At 37.3% G+C, this 22,012-nt stretch overlaps 1 protein-coding gene across 2 annotated transcripts in view; it reads right to left on the bottom strand.

The window, feature by feature from the left end:
- SUGT1 (SGT1 homolog, MIS12 kinetochore complex assembly cochaperone) overlaps positions 1 to 22,012 on the bottom strand; it is a 43,635-nt gene that overhangs the window by 11,497 nt on the left and 10,126 nt on the right. The window contains exons 8-11 of one of the 2 annotated variants that reach the window (XM_032611551.1): positions 20,947 to 20,987; positions 19,206 to 19,302; positions 18,319 to 18,426; positions 2,260 to 2,350 (exon numbers count right to left, since the gene is read on the bottom strand). In XM_032611551.1, coding sequence (XP_032467442.1) covers positions 2,260 to 2,350; positions 18,319 to 18,426; positions 19,206 to 19,302; positions 20,947 to 20,987 — 337 coding nt within the window. The remainder of the gene's footprint in view (positions 1 to 2,259; positions 2,351 to 18,318; positions 18,427 to 19,205; positions 19,303 to 20,946; positions 20,988 to 22,012) is intronic. The other variant, XM_032611552.1, reaches the window with a different exon arrangement.

The following is a 22,012-nucleotide window of genomic DNA, read 5'->3' as shown; positions in this document are numbered from 1 at the left end:
TCCAGCTTGTCAAAACTCTGACAAGCATATTAACTCCTTACAAAAATATAACAGGTCAGGAGGAATAGCATCTTGAATCTCCAAGGCACTGAGTTTAGAGAGTTTGTAACTATAACACCAAAAAATCTTTAATCTCAGAAAAACGTTAACACCTGTAGAGATGGTAGATGAACTACTGAGAGACAGGTAACCTAACTTCCTTGCTTATTCACTATAATATTGATTCAAATAACTGCAAAGATACTCATGTCAGCAGAGGCTTCCCATTGTTAAAAATGCAGCAACAAGCAGTATCACACATGGGGTAGAAGAACCAGAGCCAGACTCTAAATGGCTGGATTTAGTCCCAGACAACGAAAACTACTAGGTAATCTTAGGCAAGTTGCTTAACCTTTCTGAGCCTGTAAAATAGGAAGAACAATACTAGGCTACTTAATATCAGGGCTGCTGTTAGACTTAGGTGATATACTATATTATAAGTGTTGATACTTCTTTTAAAAAATGCTTTAAGCTATATATAAACCTCAATCCAAAATTATCTGGGAGTCAGCCCCAAGAAGAATGCATAATATCTTTACTATACCTTTCACATAAAGTGGGAAGCAGAAGCTTAATAAACAGCTTATATACCAACTTGAAGTATTTCAATTCTTAAAAATTATCTATTGGTGTCAATGTCAATTCCCTGGCTTTGTTAATCATGCTATAGGTTAGTTACAATATTATCATGCAGGGAAACTGGGTGAAGGGTACATGGGAACTCTATTATTTCTGCAACATCTATTAGAATCTAAAATCATTTAAAAATAAAATTTAAAAATGATCTGTTGGTTAACTTAGTGTTTTCTACAAAGTGCCATAAGGAAATTATATTTTCTGTTATAGAAGAAAGCAGTGAAAAATCTAAAAGTAGCTGAAACTTAGAGTTACCTCTTTTCAGTCATCAAATCAGAACATTATCTCTAATCAAAGGAAATTTCTCTCCATTCATTAATGAGGCCATTGCTATAAAATAGTCTTAGACTGTAGTTCTAAGTGTGTCCTACAGATTAATCATTCCATTAGAAAAATACGTGTGTGCCTATTGCCTATGCTCAGAACTGACCACAACATAGTCTGTCCCTTAAAGGGTTAAGCAATCAACCTTAGTTTTCTATTCTACCCCTAAGCCTGCCTTAGGCCTTCATTAGCTGTTTGCCTCCACCTCTTAGAAATATACTGAGGGACTTCCCTGGTGGTGCAATGGTTAAGAATCTGCCTGCCAATGCAGGGGACACGGGTTCGATCTCCAGTCTGGGAAGATCCCAAATGCTGTGGAGCAACTAAGCCCGTGAGCCACAACTACTGAGCCTGCGCTCTAGAGCCCATGAGCCACAACTACTGAAGCCCGTGCTCCACAACAAGAGAAGACCCCGCAACGAGAAGCCCGTGCACCACAATGAAGAGTGCCCCTGCTCGCCACAACTGGAGAAAGTCTGCGTGTAGCAATGAAGACCCAACGCAGCCAAAAATAAATAAATAAATTTATATATATAAAAAAAAGAGAGAAATATACTGAAATGGGGAACTTCTCTGATGGTCCAGCAGTTACGATTCGACGCTCCCAATGCTGGGGGCCTGTTCGATCCCTGGTCGGGGAACCAAGATTCCACATGGCACAACAAGTCTGTGTGCTAAAACTACTGAACCACACAACTAGAGAAGCCCACACACCACAACGAAGACCCAGCACAGCCAAAACATGAGAGACAGACAGAGAGACACAGACATACAGACATAGACAGAGAGAGAGAGGGAGAAATGGGCTAGATACTTTTCACTGTGAAGACTTGAAATTCCAGGAAATTAGAGTTGACATAATTAGAAGAAACAGAAAGGAATAAATAAGAGGGGAGAAGGGAAGAGGAGGAAATACATCAGCAGAGTAAACTACTAATTCACGTAAAACACAGAAAGAAAAAATAGGAAAGGCCAACACACAAAAGCAAACAACCCCCAACTGACGTCACAAACTGACATGATAAACAACAAATCCCAATTCCCTCTGGGCTTCTGCTGCCATTTATCTGTATTCTTATGGAGTTTAAGAAGTTAGAACCATCATAAGAAATACTCTGTTTTCATTACAGAGCAACCTCCTTATATTCAATGTATCTTATCTTGGGAACATAAATAATGAAAATAGAATACTCATTACTATTTAATTTCAACTATATAACACAATATGAATTTAAAGCTCATCAAGGCCAGAAAACAAACCTGTTATGAACTGTCTGGGGTTAGGCACATCTCCTTGCCCCTCTAGCTTTTCCCATCTCACAGCCTCTGGCTTTTTCATTTTAATTTCAATCTAGAGGAAACACCAAATAAAATCTATTATTCAATGTAAAATACACAAAACAGCGAAAAAAATGCAATTTCTTTAACTTATCAATGTTTTATAAGAATAGTGTCCTCAAACAGTTTCCTTAAACTAATACCAAGTTAAATTCGAAAAACTTGAAACATTTATTTTGTTTCTACTTAAAAGTCACCCTTCAAAAACAATATACATACACACTATAAACTACAATTAAGAGTCTTGAAATCCACATGCTTTTCTTCTTCTAAAGCAGTGTTGTCAACCAGGGGTAATTTTGTCCCCTGGGGAAATCTGGCAATGTCTGGAGACACTGTTGGGTCATCACAACTGAGGTGGGAGTGAGGAGTGACTAGGGGTACTACTAAACATCCTACAACATGCAGGGCAATTCCCATGACAAAGAATTATCCAGCCCCAAATGTTAACAGTGCCCACCACTGAGAAACCATGTTCTAAAGGAATTACTATATTTCCATGTACATTAACCTGTTTTAGAGTAGAGAAATTCATTCCATTGTATAAAAATGATACAAGTGAAACTGAGGGCAGTCACCAGGTAGATCCCTTAAACTATAACTTGCTTGATAAATAACATCCTGTAACATGCCTTCACTGATTAAGCTCACTTTTATTGTTCTTGCAAACTGCATACCCTCCAAGTTTCATGTAACCTGAACAACATATCACAAGACTCCTTTAACCATCCCCTATATAAAACACCTCTGATATATGGGGCATTATAGTAATGGTAACTGTTTTCCAGGAACATGGAGCTACTCTTGCCCAGTTCAAACCAGTCAAGACCACTGACCACTCAACTGGGCCATCTCGAGTATCTCATGGATGACCTTTTTTTTTTTTAAACATCTTTATTGGGGTATAATTGCTTTACAATGGTGTGTTAGTTTCTGCTTTATAACAAAGTGAATCAGCTATACATATACATATGTTCCCATATTCATGGATGACCTTTTGACATCAGAGGGCAAAAATCTTCACCCCCCAAATCATGCTAATGCCATTTTCTGAACATGCATCCCATGAAGAAGCATGTAACTCAGATATGCCTACACAGAACACCAATGACCTCACTTCATCATCGTTTCCCACACCTCAGACCACCTTGCTTCTTTATCCCATAAATATCCCAAGCCCCTCACCTCTGGTGAGGCAGATACAAGATTTGTTCTCCCATCTCCTCATTCGGCTGCCTCACGAACAAACCCTTTGCCTTTTGCAAATCCCGGCGTCCCAGTGTTTGGCTTGCTGTGCACTGGGTAAATGGACCTGGTTTGGTAACACAAGTTATGCTAACATTTTTACATATTTTTTACAGACCATGAGGAGCTTCGGAAGGCTTAAACTAAGGCCATTTACTACAATGAAATGTTAAAAGCATCCTAAAAGCGTCTTTAACTCTCTAATCAAGGCTGCTCCCTTAGAATCTACCCTTAACCGTAACATACACTCGCATAGCACTTACCTTATGCTTTCCTTATTCAAATAATGCTCTCGCCCTCATTTTTAGCCTAGCAAAAGTAAGCATTTACAGTGCTGGTAAACACAGTTATAATTATTATGGAAATGGTTTAAGAATCAAATTAGAATTTTATATTCTAATGCTTTTTCTAAGAAAAGAATTACTACTTTTGTAAGTAGAAAAACACCCAGAAGACAGACTTTACAAAAAGAAAAGCCTACTGTGTCACACTTTGGTTCTTTGACCCCTTTGGGGAAGATGAATCATTTAAATTAACAATTACTGGTAATCTTTCTACCAACAGCATTTAGGGGGAGAATCCTTAAAATGTGCATTTTAAAATACTCTAACAAAACACTAAGAGAAATCTGCCAATATTTTCAGTCAGATATGAAGTGATGGAATGGAAGGGTATTTTCTTAAGGCGCATAGAAATGTAACAAAAAATGTTTTCATGAGAAAAGCAGGAAACAAATCTCACTAGAAAAGGGGCAAAACAATTAGCATTTTTAATGTAATTTACATGTTTAAATTCTACATAAATAAAATGAAACATTTAAAAGGATCTCCAGAATTCCCTAAAATGAACTATGATTAACTTTTATAAAGTAAAATACTACCAATATTTTCTCATACACAGTATTAAGTGAAAGTACTCTGATTATTTTAAGCTGTCACTGCTGGGATATTTATCAAAAAGGGTCAGAAATCCAACAGCTGCAATGACACAGAAATAGTTACTGAAAAGGACTATTAATATTATACTAAAATTTAAAACTGCATCTTGCTCCTTTAATTTTCAACTCATCCAGAAATGAAGACCTCACAAACAGTGTGTACATCAAAACTATCCTTAACTAACCTCAGCCACGGGGCACCCTATATTCACACGTGTTCCTGAGCTAAGCACCATCTATAAAAAGTCCCTTGTTTCACATGAAGAGCACTCACATCTCTGAAAGCCTCTATAACCTAAATAATTGTGCACTATGAACAAAGAGGCCTTTATAAAGCCAAAGCCCTAAGTCACAACCTGTTTCAACTGAGACATGCTGACCTGAACTTGAAATTATACTTAATCCATTCATTAAAAGAGGTGCACATAATAAACCATTTAAAACAGCTTTTTTAAAAGGTAAAAGGGGGGAGAGACTAATATTCTATGAATTCCTTTTTACACCTACTTCATTTTTAATGCTTATATATGCTTTTAAAAATGATTCTGACAGATACTTCTCAAATTACCACCAGTACAATTTCAGATATTTTTATTGGGACCATTAATCAGCCATTCTATTTTTATTTAAGTCAAAAATAATTTAAAAGTTAACTTAAAACTTTGGTAGTTTATAACCTACTGTATAGCACAGAGAACTCTACTCAGTGCTCTGTGGTGACCTAAATGGGAAGGAAATCCAAAAATGAAGGGATATATGAATATGTATAGCTGATTCACTTTGCTGTACAGTAGAAACCAACACAGCTTTGTAAAGCAACTGTACTCCAATTAAAAAACAAACGAACAAATCTTTGGTAGTTTGCTTGAATGTTGCTCTCATATGCACAGGGAAGGCTTTCAATGTGCCATAATATCCCAAAGCAGCATGCACAAACTACTACTAAGAATCCCTCCTCTGTTGGGTTGTCAGTTTTCAATATTATGTGTACTACCACCCACTTCTAAGGTCTCCTTTGCACAGCAGAGAGTTTAATTTTTTCCAATGAATGGAACTTCAGGTTTAAAGAAAAGTCATACTTCTAAAGGGTCAAGGCTCTTCCAGACACTACCTTCTTAAAAAGAGGTAAGTGACCTCCCACTTACTACAAATTGATGGTGAAGGAATCTTTCCTAGAGACTAGAGGGCTGTGCAGTTTACTGGTAAACATTTTTTTCTGGCAAACTTTTGAGAACCATCTGTTTCAAGTCTGCACTCAATAAATGTTTCCTGATCTCTAGAACGCAGCTTTTCCAGTATTCTCTCACTCAGCTCTTTGTACATTTAATTGCTGTACCAAAACCCTCTGTCCAATATTAGAATAGCTCGGTCTTCCCTGAGGTCAGACTGCACATCTACTGTCTTTATTTTTACACTCAAATCATTTTATAATTGTTTGTTTTTTTTTTTTTTTTTTGGTGGTACGCGGGCCTCTCACTGCTGTGGCCTCTCCCGCTGCAGAGCACAGGCTCCGGACGCGCAGGCTCAGTGGCCATGGCTCACGGGCCCAGCCGCTCTGCGGCATGTGGGATCTTCCCAGACCAGGGCACGAACCCATGTCCCCTGCATCGGCAGGCAGACTCTCGACCACTGCGCCACCAGGGAAGCCCTATAATTGTTTTTAAAGCAAAAGATGGTAATGAATGAAGAGGAACTGAATAAACTTCTCCGAAGTTCTAGAAGCTCAGTTCAAGTATTTATTGAGTACCTACTGTGAGCCAGGCACTATGCTGGTGCATAAGACCACCACCTCTATTCTTCTTGAAGAAATCAATCAGAAGACACATTCCCATAAACAAAAAATTCCAGCATCCATCATCTGTAGTGACAGACCTAAGTTTTGGGAAATATCTAATTATCTGGAAGGAAGTATGCCAAAATGTCATCAGTAATGAGACTGAGTGATTACATTCTCAGCTCACTTACATCTTTCCAAATTTTCTATGATATGCATTTATTGCTTTTACAACCTGAATAAAAACTAAATCATCAGTATTAAATAATAATAGCAGTAATATTTATTGAGCACTTATATACCCCATGTACTAAGTGCTTCATATATATCATCTCACTTAACAGAAAGTGAGAGGAGAAAACCACCTATATTTTAGAGATGAGAGAGCCAATAAATAGAGTAACCTGCTGGAAGTGTCTTTTTCTGCTAGAAGTTTTACTTATTTTATTTCCTCAGAAATAAGCAGAGGTTGAGGACAAGTCAAAAACAGTCAGTTGTGTAATTCCAAAGAGTCACAAATAGGTGCCACTTGCTGGATGTATGACTAATCACACTGAGCCTCAGTTTCGCTTGTAAAATGGGATTAATAGGGTCTACCTCACTTAGGATTCTTTTGAGGATTAAATAAAACCACGTATGAAAACAATATAGCATTGTGTCTGGCAAGTAACAACTGAATGCTATTATGAATATCTTCATCATTGTTACAATTAGCTGAAAATCTGGGCAAATTATTTTACATCTCTAGGTTCAGTTTCCATACCTGTAAAAAGGTAATAACAATACCTACACCATTCAGTAACTGTGAGGATTACATGGGATAATACACAGCAATCAAAACAGTTACCTACTGTAATTCTCCAAAGGTCAAACAACATGGCATTGGCTAAATAAGCTACAGTAAATGTCTATCATGAAATACTTTGCTGTAAAACATCTAAGGGCATAAAAAAATACCCATAATGAATAAGTTTAACAAGACAGCTACAGACAGTATGGACAGTAAAATCCTTTTCTTTTGAAAATAAATGTATATACATTAATAGAAAAGGCAGCTCTACAATTTGTGGGTATCAGCAACTAAAGTTATTTAAAAAAACAAACAACTACAACAACAAAAAAAACACTGTTACCACGACCATATCAAAAAGGCATAACAAAACAATAATCCAAAACCCCACACACATCTGTGTGTTTCAAAAAGCAGTAGTATCCTGCCGGGACACCTCCAACCCCATTATATCATAATTAAGATTCTTCTATGAATATCAAGTAAAGGAATTTTAAATGTCAGTGGGTTAAGAAGGCAGAAGGGGGCTCTTTGTCTCTAAGACACACATTTTTATTTCCCACAATTTCAGTTAAAAGCCTTCATATTTTATAGTGATATAATACAAAAAATTACTTTGACTAAAAATAGGAACACAAGAACATTTCCACAAGGGCAAATTTACTCCAAAGGATTCTGAGAATTCTAATTTTTTCTTACAGGGAGTGAATATTAATCTTTAAAATGAATATTTCACAGCATAGCTGTTACTGAAGTTATAATCCTGTGATTGTGTTAAGAGAATATTGTCACGATATTAACAAAATGAAATAAAAGAACCATTACAGCTTCTTAATAAAAAAATGGATTAATAGGCAGATATGTAAGCTGGTATTCAGTAAAACATAGAAATAACTACCAAAGGTACTAAAAAAATATAAATTCTGACTAAGAAAAACATATTACATATTACACTGTAAAACATTTCATTAAGCGAATTCCCCAGCAGTCCAGTGGTTAGGACTCAGCACTTTCACTGCCAGGGCCCAGGTTCAATCCCTGTCAGGGAATTAAGATCCTGCAAGCTGAGCAGTGCGGCACCACCACCCCCCACCAAAAAAAAAAAATTTAGTTAAGAAATGCTATTTCAGTATTGTAAGGATACTACCTCTTCCTCTTTTCATTGCAAATTAGATTTAGTTTGAATTAATAACACTTAACCAATGGTTATACATAAATATACAACACGCATTTTTTTTTTTTTTTTGCGGTACGCAGGCCTCTCACTGTTGTGGCCTCTCCCGTTGCGGAGCACAGGCTCCGGACGCGCAGGCCCAGCGGCCATGGCTCACGGGCCCAGCCACTCCGCGGCATGTGGGATCCTCCCGGACCGGGGCACGAACCCGTGTTCCCTGAATCGGCAGGCGGACTCTCAACCACTGCACCACCAGGGAAGCCCGCAACATGCATATTTGAAGGTGAGAAACAAAACAGGATTCTCAAAAGGCAAAGAAACAGGCCTTTTAAACCACAGATTTTACAGAATCTCTAATTTCAGGAATATTTTCCCAAGCAAAATGCACCCTTTTATCAAACCACATAAATGATTGAAGACGCCTGCAAATGTATGAAAAGCAAATTACTATTTTTCCCTTTTAGTGTCATCACTAAACAAGACTCAGTAACCCAGAGAAAGATTTTCAGTATTTTAACATTGTCTCCCTCTGCTGTATAAAAAAGATTCAAAAATTTCATCATTTCCATTAAGATATAATTAAGTACAATTCTTTCCATTTGTTTCCCATAAAACACAGCTTAAAAACTGGTAGTTTAACCAAGTAATATATATTACTTCAGGTTAGGACAATAAAAATAATCATCCTCCCGAATATATCCTACAAATATAAATTCTTTAGTCCAGAGAGAAAAACCTATGAAAAGAAGCAACTGCTTTACAGAAGGATAAGTATTTTTCCTGGGCCACACTGAACAATTTAGTAACTTGTGAACTTGGGGAAGGCATTTTAAGTCCATGAACCTCAATTTCTTTTCACCTGTAAAACTAAGAAGGAAAATACTTACTACACCCTGCCAACTTCATAAGGCCAACATCAGAATCCAACATAAATTCATTCTCTGAAAAATTACTGACCACTCACTCACTACACACAGTGCCATATGGCTAAGGATGCCAAATTTAGCAAATGAAACATACTTATATTTAAAAATTATTCAGTTTGCCAGCCCGCCAAGCTGAGATGTCACATCAGCCATTTCTCAATAGTCACTGATGTGAAGTGCCAGGTGTGAGGCCTGTGCATGAAGCACCCTGTGAACAAGTGAAACTAGAGGAAGCACAAAGGAAAAGAAAAAAAAAAGACAAGAACTGTGTCTTGCGAATTCCTCTTGCAAGAACACCATAATCACAACTAACTGCTGAACAATCATCGACAGGAAGACACTGGAACTCAGCAAAAAAGACACCCCACATCCAGAGACAAAGGAGAAGCCACAGTGAGATGGTAGGAGGGGCGCAATCACAATAAAATCAAATCCCATAACTGCTGGGTGGGTGACTCACAAACTGGAGAACACTTATACCACGGAAGTCCACCCACTGGAGTGAAGGTTCTGAGCCCCACGTCAGGCTTCCCAACCTGGAGGTCCAGCAACGGGAGGAGGAATTCCTAGAGAATCAGACTTTGAAGGTTAGTGGGAATTGATTGCAGGACTTTGACAGGACTGGGGGAAACACAGACTCCACTCTTGGAGGGCACACACAAAGTAGTCTGCCCACCAAGACCCAGGTGGAAGGAGCAGTGACCCCATAGGAGACTGAACCAGACCTACCTGCTAGTATTGCAGGGACTCCGGCAGAAGCAGGGGGAAGACGTGGCTACCACAGGGACAAGGACACTCACAGCAGAAGTTCTGGGAAGTACTCCTTGGTGAACCCTCCTGGAGTCTGCCATTAGCCCCACCAAAGAGCCAGGTACGCTCCAGTGCTGGGTCACCTCAGGTCAAACAACCAACAGGGAGGAACCCAGCTCCACCCATCAGCAGACAAGTGGATTAAAGTTTTACTGAGCTCTGCCCACCAAAGTAACACCCAGCTCTACCCACCGCCAGTCCCTCCCATCAGGAAGCTTGCACAAGCCTCTTAGATAGCCTCATCCACCACAGGGCAGGCAGCAGAAGCAAAAAGAACTACAATCCTGCAGCCTGTGGAATGAAAACCATAATCACAGAAAGACAGACAAAATAAAAAGGCAGAGGAAGGAACAATATAAAACCCCAGAAAAACAAATGAAGCGGAGATAGGCAACCGTCCAGAAAAAGAATTCAGAATAATGACAGTGAAGATGATCCAGGACCTCGGAAAAAGAATGGAGGCAAAAATTGAGAAGATGCAAGAAATGTTTAACGAAGACCCCAAAGAGTTAAAGAACAAACACCTAGAAGAATTAAAGAACACACAAACAGAGACGAACAATACAATAACTGAAATGAAAAATACACTAGAAGGAACCAATAGCAGAATAACTGAGGCAGAAGAACGGATAAGTGATCTGAAGACAGAATGGTGGAATTCACTGCTGCTGAACAGAATAAAGAAAAAAGAATGAAAAGAAATGAAGACAGCCTAGGAGACCTCTGGGACAACATTAAATGCAACAACATTGACATTATAGGGGTCTCAGAAGGAGAAGAGAGAGAGAAAGGACCCAAGAAAATATTTGAAGAGATTATAGTTGAAAACTTCCCTAACATAGGAAAGGAAATAGCCACCCAAGTCCAGGAAGCTCAGAGAGTCCCAGGCAGGATAAACCCAAGGAGAAACAGGCTGAGACATATAGTAGTCAAAATGACAAAAATTAAAGACAAAGAAAAATTATTAAAAGCAACAAGGGAAAAACGACCAATACAAGGGAGCTCCCATAACGTTAACACCTGATTTCTCAGCAGAAAATCTACAAGCCAGAAGGAATTGGAACAATATATTTAAAGTGATGAAAGGGAAGAACCTACAACCAAGATTACTCTACCCAGAAAGGATCTCATTCAGATTTGACAGAGAAATCAAAAGCTTTACAGACAAGGAGAAGCTAAGAGAATCCAGCACCACCAAACCAGCTCTACAACAAATGCTAAAGGAACTTCTCTAAGTGGGAAACACAAGAGAAGAAAAGAACCTACAAAAACAAACTGAAAACAATTAAAAACATGGTAACAGGAACATACATATCGATAATTACCTTCAACGTGAATGGATTAAATTCTCCAACCAAAAGACACAGGCTTGCTGAAAGGATACAAACACAAGACCCACATACATGCTGTCTAAAAGAGATCCACTTCAGACCTAGGGACACATACAGACTGAAAGTGAAAGGATGGAAATAGATATTCCATGCAAATGGAAATCAAAAGAAAGCTGGAGCAGCAATACTCATATCAGATAAAATAGACTTTAAAATAAAAAATGTTACAAGAGACAAGAAAGGACACTACCTAATGATTAAGGGATTAATCCAAAAAGAAGATATAACAATTACAAATATATATGTACCCAACAAAGGAGCAACTCAATACATAAGACAAATGCTAACAGCTATAAAACAGAAAATTGACAGTAAGACAATAATAGTGGGGGAACTTAACACCTCACTTACACCAATGGACAGATAATCCACACAGAAAATTAATAAGGAAACAAAAGCTTTAAGTGACACAACAGACCAGACAGATTTAATTGATGTTTATAGGACACTGCATCCGAGAACAGAAGATTACACTTTCTTCTCAAGTGTGCATGGAACATTCTCCAGAATAGACCACATCCTGGGTCACAAATCAAGCCTCGGTAAATTTAAGAAAACTGAAATCATATCAAGCATCTTTTCTGACCACAATGCTATGAGATTAGAAATCAACTACAGGGAAAAAAAGGTAAAAAACACAAACACATGGGATGTGGCAAAAGCAATTCTAAGAGGGACGTTTACAGCAGTACAATCCTACCTCCAGAAACAAGAAAAATCTCAAATAAACAATCTAAACTTACACCTAAAGGAACTAGAGAAAGAAGAACAAACAAAACCCAAAGTTGGTAGAAGCAAAAAATCATAAAGATCAGAGCAGAAATAAATGAAATAGAAACAAAGAAAACAACAGTAAAGATCAATAATACTAAAAGCTGGTTCTTTGAGGAGATAAACAAAATTGAAAAACCTTTAGCCAGACTCATCAAGAAAAAGAGGGAGAGGACTCAAATCAATAAAAATTAGAAATGAAAAAGAAGTTACAATGGACGCCACAGAAATACAAAGCATCCTAAGAGACTACTATAAGCAACTCTATGTCAATAAAGTAGACAACTTGGAAGAAATGGACAAATTCTTAGAAAGGTATAACTTTCCAAGACTGAACCAGGAAGAAATAGAAAATATGAACAGACCAATCACAAGTAATGAAATTGAAACTGTGATTAAAAATCTTCCAATAAACAGAAGTCCAGGACCAGATGGCTTCACAGGTGAATTCTATCAAACATTTAGAGAAGAGCTAACACCCATCCTTCTCACACTCTTCCAAAAAGTTGCAGAGGAAGGAACACTCCCAAACTCATTCTTTGTGGCCACCATCACCCTGATACCAAAACCAGACAGAGATACTACAAAACAAGAAAATTTCAGACCAGTACCAGTGATAAATATAGATGCAAAAATCCTCAGCAAAATACTAGCAAACAGAATCTAACAACACATTTAAAGGATCATAGACCATGATCAAGTGGGACTTATCCCACGGATGCAAGGGTTCTTCAGTATAGGCAAATTAATACACCATATTAACAAACTGAAGAATGAAAACCACATGATCATCTCAATAGATGCAGAAAAAGCTTCTGACAAAATTCAACACCCATTTATGATAAAAACTCTCCAGAAAGTGGACATAGAGGGAACCTACCTCAACATAATAAAGGTCATATACAACAAACCCACAGCAAACATCATTCTCAATGGTGAAAAACTGAAAGCATTTCCTCTAAGATCAGGAACAAGACAAGGATGTTCCCTCTTGCCACTATTACTCAACATAGTTTTGGAAGTCCTAGCCACGGCAATCAGAGAAGAAAAAGAAATAAAAGGAATACAAATCGGAAAAGAAAAAGTAAAACTGTCAGTGTTTGCAAATTACACGATACTATACATAGAGAATCCTAAAGATGCCACCAGAAAACTACTAGAGCTAATCAATGAATTTGGTAAAGTAGCAGGATACAAAATTAATGCACAGAAATCTCTTGCATTCCTATACACTAACAACGAAAGATCAGAAAGAAATTAAGGAAACAATCCTATTCACCATTGCCACAAAATAGAGTAAAATACCTAGGAATAAACCTACCTAAGGAGGTAGAAGACCATGCTGAGAAAACTATAAGACACTGATGAAAGAAATCAAAGATGACAAAAACAGATCGAGAGATATACCATGTTCTTGGATTGGAAGAATCAATACTGTGAAAATGACTATACTACCCAAAGCAATCGACAGATTCAACGCAATCTCTATCAAATTACCAATGGCAGTTTTTACAGAACTAGAGCAAAAAATCTTAAAATTTGTATGGAAACACAAAAGACCCCAAATACCCAAAGCAATCTTGATGGAAAAAAAAAGAGCTGGAGTAATCAGGCTTCCTGGCTTCAGACTATACTACAAAGCTACAGTAATCAAGACAATATGGTAGTGGCACAGAAACAGAAATATAGATCAATGGAACAGGTAAGAAAGCCCAGAGATAAACCCACACACCTATGGTCAACTAATCTATGACAAAGGAGGCAAGGATATACAATGGAGAAAAGACAGTCTCTTCAATAAGTGGTGCTGGGAAAACTGGACAGCTACATGTACAAGAATGAAATTAGAACATTCTCTAACACCATACACAAAAATAAACTCAAAATGGATTAAAGACCTAAATGTAAGACCAGACACTATAAAACTCTTAGAGGAAAACATAGGAAAAACACTCTTTGACATAAATCACAGCAAGATCTTTTTTGACCCACATCCTGGAGTAATGGAAATAAAAACAAAATAAACAAATGGGACCTAACGAAACTTCAAAGCTTTTGCACAGCAAATGAAACCATAAATAAGACCAAAAGACAAACCTCAGAATAAGAGAAATTATATGCAAACAAATCAACGGACAAAGGATTAATCTCTACAATATATAAACAGCTCATGAGCTCAATATTAAAAAAACAGGGCTTCCCTGCTGGTGCAGTGATTAAGAATCCGCCTGCCAATGCAGGGGACGTGGGTTCGAGCCCTGGTCTGGGAAGATCCCACATGCCACAGAGCAACTAAGCCTACGTGCCGCACAACTACTGAAGCCTGTGCGCCTAGAGCCCGTGCTACTCAACAACAGAAGCCACCACAACGAGAAGTGCACGCACTGCAACAAAAAGTAGCCCCCCCTCGCCACAACCTGAAAAAGCCTGCACGCAGCAACAAAGACCCAATGCAGCCAAAAATAAATAAATTAAATTAATTTTATATATTGAAAAAAAAGGGCAGAAGACCTAAATAGACATTTCTCCAAAGAAGACATACAGACATACAGATGGCCAAGAGGCACATGAAAAGATGCTCAACATCACTAATTAATAGAGAAATGCAAATCAAAACTACAATGAAGTATCACTTCACACTGGTCAGAATGAATGGGCATCATCAGAAAATCTACAAACAACAAATGCTAGAGAGGGCGTGGAGAAAAGGGAACCCTCTTGCACTGTTGGTGGGAATATAAATTGATACAGCCACTATGGAGTTTCCTTAAGAAACTAAAAACAGAACTACCATACGAGTCAGCAATCCCACCACTGGGCATATACCCTGAGAAAACCATAATTCAAAAAGACACATGTACCACAATGTTCACTGCAGCACTATTTACAATAGCCAGGACATGGAAGCAACCTAAGTGTCCATCAACAAATGAATGGATAAAAAAGATGTCGGGGCTTCCCTGGTGGCGCAGTGTTTGGGAGTCCGCCTGCCGATGCAGGGGACACGGGTTCGTGCCCCGGTCCGGGAAGATCCCACATGCCGTGGAGCGGCTGGGCCCGTGAGCCATGGCCGCTGAGCCTGCGCGTCCGGAGCCTGTGCTCCGTAGCGGGAGAGGCCACAACAGTGAGAGTCCCACGTACCGCAAAAAAAAAAAAAAAAAAAAAAAAAAGATGTGGCACATATGTACAATGGAATATTACTCAGCCATAAAAAGAAACGAAATTGAGTTATTCGTAGTGAGATGGATGGACCTAGAGTCTGTCATACGCAGTGAAGTCAGAAAGAGAAAAACAAATACCGTAGGCTAACACATACATATGGAATCTTAAAAAAAAAATTGTTCTGAAGAACCTAGGGGCAGGACAGAAATAAAGACACAGACATAGAGAATGAACTTGAGGACACAGGGAGGGGTAAGGGTAAGCTGGGATGAAGTGAGAGAGTGGCATTGACATATATACACTACCAAATGTAAAACAGCTAGTGGGAAGCAGCCACATAGCACAGTGAGATCAGCTTGGTGCTTTGTGACCACCCATAGGGGTGGGATAGAGAGGGTGGGAGGGAGACGCAAGAGGGAGGGGATATGGGGATATATGTATACTTATAGCTGATTCACTTTGTTATACAGCAGAAACTAACACAACATTATAAAGCAATTATACTCCAATAAAGATGTTAAAAAATAAATAAATTTTAAAAAATAAATAAACAAACTGTGGTACGTCGAAAATGAAAAGGCACATGCACCCCAATGTTCACTGCAGCACTATTTACAACAGCCAGGTCATGGAAGCAACTTAAGTGCTCACTGACAGATGAATGGATAAAGAAGATGTGGTACATATATACGATGGAATACTAGCCATAAAAAGGAACGAAACTGGGTCATTTGTAGAGATGTGGATGGACCTAGAAACTGCCATACAGAGTGAAGTCAGAAAGAGAAAAACAAATATTGTATATTAACGCATATGTGTGGAATCTAGAAAAATGGTACAGATGAACTGGTTTGCAAGGCAGAAATGGAGAGACAGATGTAGAGAGCAAACGTATGGACATCAAGGGGGGAAAGCGGACACCAAGGGGGGAAAGCGGGGGTGGGGTGGTGGTGGGATGAACTGGGAGATTGGGATTGACACATACACAGTGATGTGTATAAAACAGATGATAAGAACCTGCTGTATAAATAATAAATAAATAAAATAAAATTCAGAAAAATAAAAACAGAAAGTTAACTGGGCATCCTATACTGTATCTGGTAACCCTACATGAAGCACATAAATAGACACAAATATGACACCTTCTTATCTTCAGAAGACTTACTAAGAGTAAGGGAAATAGGGCTTCCCTGGTGGCGCAGTGGTTGAGCGTCCTCCTGCCAATGCAGGGGACATGGGTTCGTGCCCCGGTCCAGGAAGATCCCACATGCCACGCAACGGCTGGGCCCGTGAGCCATGGCCGCTGAGCCTGCGCTTCGCAATGGGAGGGGCCACAACAGTGAGAGGCCCGTGTACCGCCAAAAAAAAAAAAAAAAAAAGAGTAAGGGAAATAAATGTGTACATATAAACAAACTAGTATACAGGAAAGGAAAGTAGTTATGTAGCATTTAAAGAAAGGAGCAAGGGGCAAAAAAAGTAAACTGGGAACACAGTAAGGGGGGCTGAGGAATGGTTAGAATCAATAAGCACTCACAAGATTCAAAGGAGAATCAAGAGTAAGACAGGACACTGCTTAATTAAAACCTCAATTGTAGCCACACATACTTGTGTATTCACCAACCACACTATTCCATTATACAAGGTGGCTCAGTAACACAGGTTTTTAAGTTATTTGCCATCTATCACACAAATCAATTTATATTTAAATTACTTCAAAAAAACATGCATTAACAACCTCTCAATAGAAAGATGTACAAAAATGCCAAACTCCTAATTTTCTGACCTATCTCCCTCTCAAATCTAGTTATAGTTTTGTGCTTATTGTACCCAATATTATCTTATTAAATTCTACCCAATGTGGATGGGGCCAGTAAGATGAAAATCTTCACAGTATGTCACCCTTTTTCTCACTTTCTATTGTCCAAGCAACTGTTTCCTATCTCTGCCTCTTAAGTAAACAGCTTTGTACTTTGTACATTTCAAATAGATAAGTGAGCAGATCATTTTTAACTAGATGCAAAAACTACTGCTTCTTTACTTCTTTACTTCCTGCTCCAACCCTCTTCAGGTGTCCCCTTCTTCCTGCAGGCCCAGTTACCATTCTTCATGACACAGGCCAACCCTGATTCTATTCTATGATAGGAAAATTTACACAACTAAACTCAAAAGTTAAATAACACACTGTGTTGCATGCAGGACATATGCATAAAAAAGGTTTAGTAATGGAATTTATATCATTCTTTCTCATTAACTCATCATATACCTTCATACAATCTTACAGATGAAAGGATTTCAGAGTTCACAGTCCATATCCCTCTCATTTTTACAGATGCTGAAAATCTTGTCCTATGTGTGACTACTCTAAATTAACAGGGCAAGCAAAGAACCAGTCAGATTTTTTGATTTTCAGCTTAGTATTATTCCTGCTAAATTATACTTCTACCTACTCGTACTACATCTTTTGACTGGTAGCTGATATATACCATGAATTTTAATTCTATTGCATATTTTTACCTCTTTTTGAAAATATAAAGGAATCTAAAAATTATGGTTACTCAAACAGCAATTTAAATTATTCATTAATCCTTCATAACAAAGTAACCTAAAAGTCAGCTTAACTAAAAAACAAGAAAGCAGATTCATCTTGATAGTAGTCTGTATTTTTAACTGCATAAGAAAGTGTGAGAGAAGTATTTGTATATCACAACAGACCAAAATGACAAGTTCAAGACATGAGACACTGTCAGTATCAAATCTTAAAAAAATGCTGATCACTGTATCTTTTATGAAAACCTCTTTATTGAGAAGTATTATACCTATCTTAATAAGCATATAAACACTTTTGAGGTTAGATTTTTACAATCCATTTTCCTAGAATTTGGGAAGGTGGAAAAACTATTCAAAAATTATTGTTTGTATTTAATTTAAAGATATGTGGCTGGAAGGATCTATAAGCTCACAATCACAGATTACCACTGACAACCCTTTTCAATTATCTTACCTTTGTTGAAAGTACTTTAAATGTGCTCTGTTCTGGTATTATAGGATGAAGAAGTCTCAGCTTCAAATTATAATCCTCTCCAGAAGGAAGTTTCACCAATGCGGACAACTAATGATCACAAAATTAGTAGCACATTTTATAAATTTATTTAAAGAAGGGTAAAGTACTTAAACTGACTACAATTACATGCTGCAGATTATTTTCAAAACTTTCTATGGAATATCAGACTTAAGAATCTCAAAATAATCTTTTAAATATCTGGTATCCTTCTCATGAATTCTCATATACATAATTAAGTAGCAGAACAGAGTATGTTTCATAACACATACTGAACATTTAAATCTCAAGGAAACTCAATCTACAAGAACAAAATAATACAGTACGTAACAAAGAAATATTCATGTGCAAAACATCTAGTTCTACCATGAACTCTCTTAAATATCTATCACAAGGTTTTCTACTAAATGCTAAGAAACCAAGTTATTGAAAGTTATACTCATTTAATATGGTTAGTAAATTCTAAGATATATAAGTCACAAAAATTAAGTGGATCTTTTTCATGAAGTATACCACACATGTGTAACCAAAGCACGTATCTTACTAATGTCTTTTATATTTGTCAACCAAATTCTGCTTTGAATTCCAAAGCTAAAGAAAGAGAAAACAATGCACACCTAGCTATAACCTACAGTATACATACTCATCTCAAAACTTAAAATGATTCAAATGGAAAAGCAATGCTTCAGATTTTCATCATTTTCCACATTATCTCAGGAAAAAATGATATATATCTAATAGACTGCTATAGATTACTCTGCAATATATATTTATATTTACAAATAAACGTATTTAACCTCAACCAAAAATAATTCAAACACTGTAATAACCTCTTTTTCTGAAAATTCCACATTTACATCATTCTTCTGAACATTCTTGATCATAAGTGTAATGATTACTTGAGATTCTGTTTGATACCAGTCATACCTATAAAAAAGAAAAAGGAAACTTAAAAGAGAACTTAAATTTTCTTAAAGTTGTTGCTTGTTTTGTCAAGATAAAAACTGTATATAATCTGATGAACAACAAGAGCGCCACCTTGAGGAACAAAATAGCAAAGCAGCTGCTGATTCACAGAAACAATTTTATGTAACTAATTTCATATGACCTGTACTAAGGGAAGAGAAAAGTAAGGTTGATGATGCCCAAAACCCCTCCAGTGAACTTAATAAATACTTACATAATTTTCTAGGTTCTAACATATCTCTAATACTGTTGTGCTTAAGCTAATTGGTTTTTTTTGGCCACACCACACAGCATGAGGCCACATGCACAGCTAGTTTTAAAGATAAAATTTATTCTAACAGGTAACAATTCTAATACACCAACAGTTTTATCCTCTCATTTCAACCTAATACTAAGAAGTAAACACTTCCATCCCTATTTTACAAATGAAAAAAAGAGTAAGCTCAGAAGGGTGAGGCAACTGGCACATCAGTAGCAGGTGTTACACTGGACCCAGGTCAACCTGACCCCGCACTCCAGGATCTCTTTACTGAAGCTGAGGGCAAACAGCCCTGAGCACAGGGAACAGAAGCAAATGAGCTAAAATTAAAATAATTTAACTCATTCTGCCAGGCACAATATTAAATATAGTACCTTCCTTCAATCTCAAAGTATGTGGAAAGATTAGTGTGCCTAGAGATTCTAATTATGTGTATCTTTCCCACTGAAAGCTCTAAAAATATATCATCACTTTCAAATTAGAGTGGATTATAAACTCCATGAAAGCAGAGCTATTTATCTATCCTGCCACTATCACATTCCCAGGACTAAGCACAGTACCCTGATACATGGTATATTTATTACATCAATGTGGGATTATTTTATACTCCGAACGCTCCAATTATTAAGTTTATGTACCCTACCCCTGCTCCTGTCACTAAAGTTCTTTGTTTACTAGGTACTTGGAGAGTCATCCTGTTATCTCCCCAGAAAGAACATGAGTAAATTGTTTTAACACTTTCAAGCCATTTTACGTCAAAAGCACTGGATCTTTAAAAGACTCACAGTTTTCCTTTGAAATTCAGTTAGGATGCAAAGCTCGAGATTAATGCCTTGTGTTTCTTTCTGTTACACTAAGAATACAAGCTGTACACACAGCTAATGAACAACTAAAAATAACTCAAATCCTTGCTAAATACTTATTCATGATTGTAACTGCTGCCCTCAGCAAGTGACTTTCAACTCATGCAAAATTAGTCTATGAAAAATTTACTCCACATATAAAAGGCAGGTAGAGTTACAATTCTATCAAGTCTACTAACTTATTTACCTAGGTAACAGCAATAACTTAAATGGAAGAGACTCTCTTTAATACATGGAAAGGTGACATAATGTGGAATCAGGTGAAGTAAGTTTTAATTGGCAATTGATTTGATTTTAACCTTAATATAAACACTAATTCAAATCAGTTAACAGTCTTACAATTAGTTTTTCAAGGCTTTAATATGATTTCTCTTATAAACTAAGAAATACTTAAATCACAGGTAAGGACTTGCTTACTATTAAACAACAGGGTTTTTTCCCTTTAGGCATATTTATCACGCATTATGAAAAACAAACACTTACTTGATTTTTGACTGGTAAGTCCTCTGGGATGCAGACTGATTCTGACAAGTTCAAAGAGAAAGATTTTTACAAGTTAGTTTAGTAACTGCATATTAAAAATGCATGTATTATTAATTTACCCAGTGTTATAGTTTGATATGGAATACTTTGATATGGAATAACTACATGAAAACTTCTTACAGAGCATGGTATCCATAATTGTTAAATAATACTCATCTTCACAGGAATTAGAATACTCAGTTGTTGTTTTTTAATTTTTTTTTTTTAACATCTTTATTGGAGTATAATTGATTTACAATGATGTTAGCTTCTGCTTTATAACAAAGTGAATCAGTTATACATGTACATTTGTCCCCACATCTCTTCCCTCTTGCGTCTCCCTCCCTCCCACCCTCCCTATCCCACCACTCTAGGTGGTCACAAAGCACCGAGCTGATCTCCCTGTTACTCAGCATTTTTTAAATTTTATGAGTTTCAATTACAAAAAACCGTTTTTCTTCTAAATTAAAAGAAGGATAAAAAACAGAAAAATTTCTGAAGATACGTTTGGAAAAGGTTACATATAAAATGTCCAGTTCCAAGATTCAGTAACTCTCTAAGTTGAAAATAACAGTAACATTTAAAAAAACATTTTTAAGACTATAGTATAACCTTCAGGCTTAACAATGGCATCAAACTGCTCTGGAAAAACATATGAAGCACTATTTCCATGGTGCCTTCCTGATATTGTCTTACACCATTTATGGCTGGCCTCTCTGCTACAAACATTCTACACTGACCACTGAGAAACAAAGTGACTCTTAACCAATCCAAACTTTTCTAAACTACGTGTGCCAGTTCAGACTGTAAATCTAAAGAACTTGTCCTGGGTCAATGGTGGCCTCCAAGTTGTCCCTAAGTAAGAAGGGAAGAGACAGCGTTTGGAGGAAGAAAATTAGTAAAACTGCCCTAGAGAGATATGTAACTGACAGAAAGCTCATTCCGAGTCCAGCCTCAAATATACTTAGTAATAATATAATTAAGTAAAAACACAAAGGATAGGGGCTTCCCTGGTGGCGCAGTGGTT

The sequence above is a fragment of the Phocoena sinus genome, chromosome 18, assembly GCF_008692025.1.
Source record: "Phocoena sinus isolate mPhoSin1 chromosome 18, mPhoSin1.pri, whole genome shotgun sequence".
Lineage (NCBI taxonomy): Eukaryota > Metazoa > Chordata > Mammalia > Artiodactyla > Phocoenidae > Phocoena > Phocoena sinus.
Note: the sequence above shows the minus strand (reverse complement) of the source record. Positions and strands in the feature narration are given on the sequence as shown.